General features: G+C 35.7%; 1 protein-coding gene across 1 annotated transcript in view; it reads left to right on the top strand.

The window, feature by feature from the left end:
• slc52a3-2b (solute carrier family 52 member 3-2b) overlaps positions 1-1,091 on the top strand; it is a 3,911-nt gene extending 2,820 nt beyond the window's left edge. The window contains exon 4 of the mRNA XM_026294333.1: positions 385-1,091. Within this exon, the coding sequence (XP_026150118.1) occupies positions 385-597 (213 nt within the window). The 3' untranslated portion in view covers positions 598-1,091. The remainder of the gene's footprint in view (positions 1-384) is intronic.

The raw sequence follows: 1,091 nt of genomic DNA, 5'->3' as shown, positions 1-1,091 counted from the left end.
ATTTATCATTATTTGGGAGTGTGGTATGAGACTTGTATGTTATTTTTCTTAATTTTTGTCTGACACAGTTAAGCATATAGTTAGAACAAAATGCAATAAGATGTTTAAAGCACAAAATATTAAGCCCTTCAGTAATATTGGAAACTTAAGGATAAATTGGAGTTTCCACACCAGCTTTCTCTTAGACTGCTAAGCTGCTCGGATGTGTAGTGAAACGTTTCGACCTAAAAACCAGAAGTCCAGTTGCCATGACGCAACCTCTAGTTAAGGAAATAACTTCTCAGCTGATTCTTTTGAATTTTTACTTTTATTTACTTATGTTTTTAGTTTTTGAAGCAAGACTGTGTCTTCTGTGATTATAATTACGCATTTTCTGTGCCACAGGTGCTGGTCTGGATCCTGTTTGTCCTGTCCCTGTCCTATGTAAAGGTCATAATTGGAGTGATTCTGAGGGATGAGGGCCACAGCGCCCTTGTGTGGTGCGGAGCAGTAGTGCAGCTGGGCTCCATGGTTGGTGCCATTTCCATGTTCCCATTGGTCAGTGTCTATAAACTTTTCAAATCAGGTGACGCTTGCAATACAAAATGTCCAATGTAGAGAAAGTAAATATATTTAAGTTAAAGACGCCTATACAGCACTGAAATACAAATTACACTCATTTTTATTAGCACAGAACTCAGTAGTCAGGAGTCATGTTTTAACTGCTGTCATAAATGTTATCTAAGACTAGATCACTCCATGATGTTTTTTTTTTCTTTACTTATGGAGAGAGCTCTACAAACAACTGAAATAACACCTGCGTTCTCAATGTCTCACACACCAACTAAATATTTTATTACTGAAAATGAAAAAAAAAAATGTTCTTCTCAATTCAGAGGTTACAGCCATTTTACTTGAACTGTTAATGTGAAGTCATTGATTTATGTTGCTTTTATGAGAACATGTGGTACTTTTGGCTTTAAAATGTTCCTTAACTTGAGACTGAAAATTTTGTACATAGTTGTTTTAACACTGCAACTTGATTTGTATGTGGTACAGAAGTGGACAAGCTGTTCAACAATACCAAATAAAGTGCTTTTGTGCATCATTGT

The sequence above is a fragment of the Mastacembelus armatus genome, chromosome 16 (genome assembly GCF_900324485.2).
Source record: "Mastacembelus armatus chromosome 16, fMasArm1.2, whole genome shotgun sequence".
NCBI lineage: Eukaryota > Metazoa > Chordata > Actinopteri > Synbranchiformes > Mastacembelidae > Mastacembelus > Mastacembelus armatus.
Note: the sequence above shows the minus strand (reverse complement) of the source record. Positions and strands in the feature narration are given on the sequence as shown.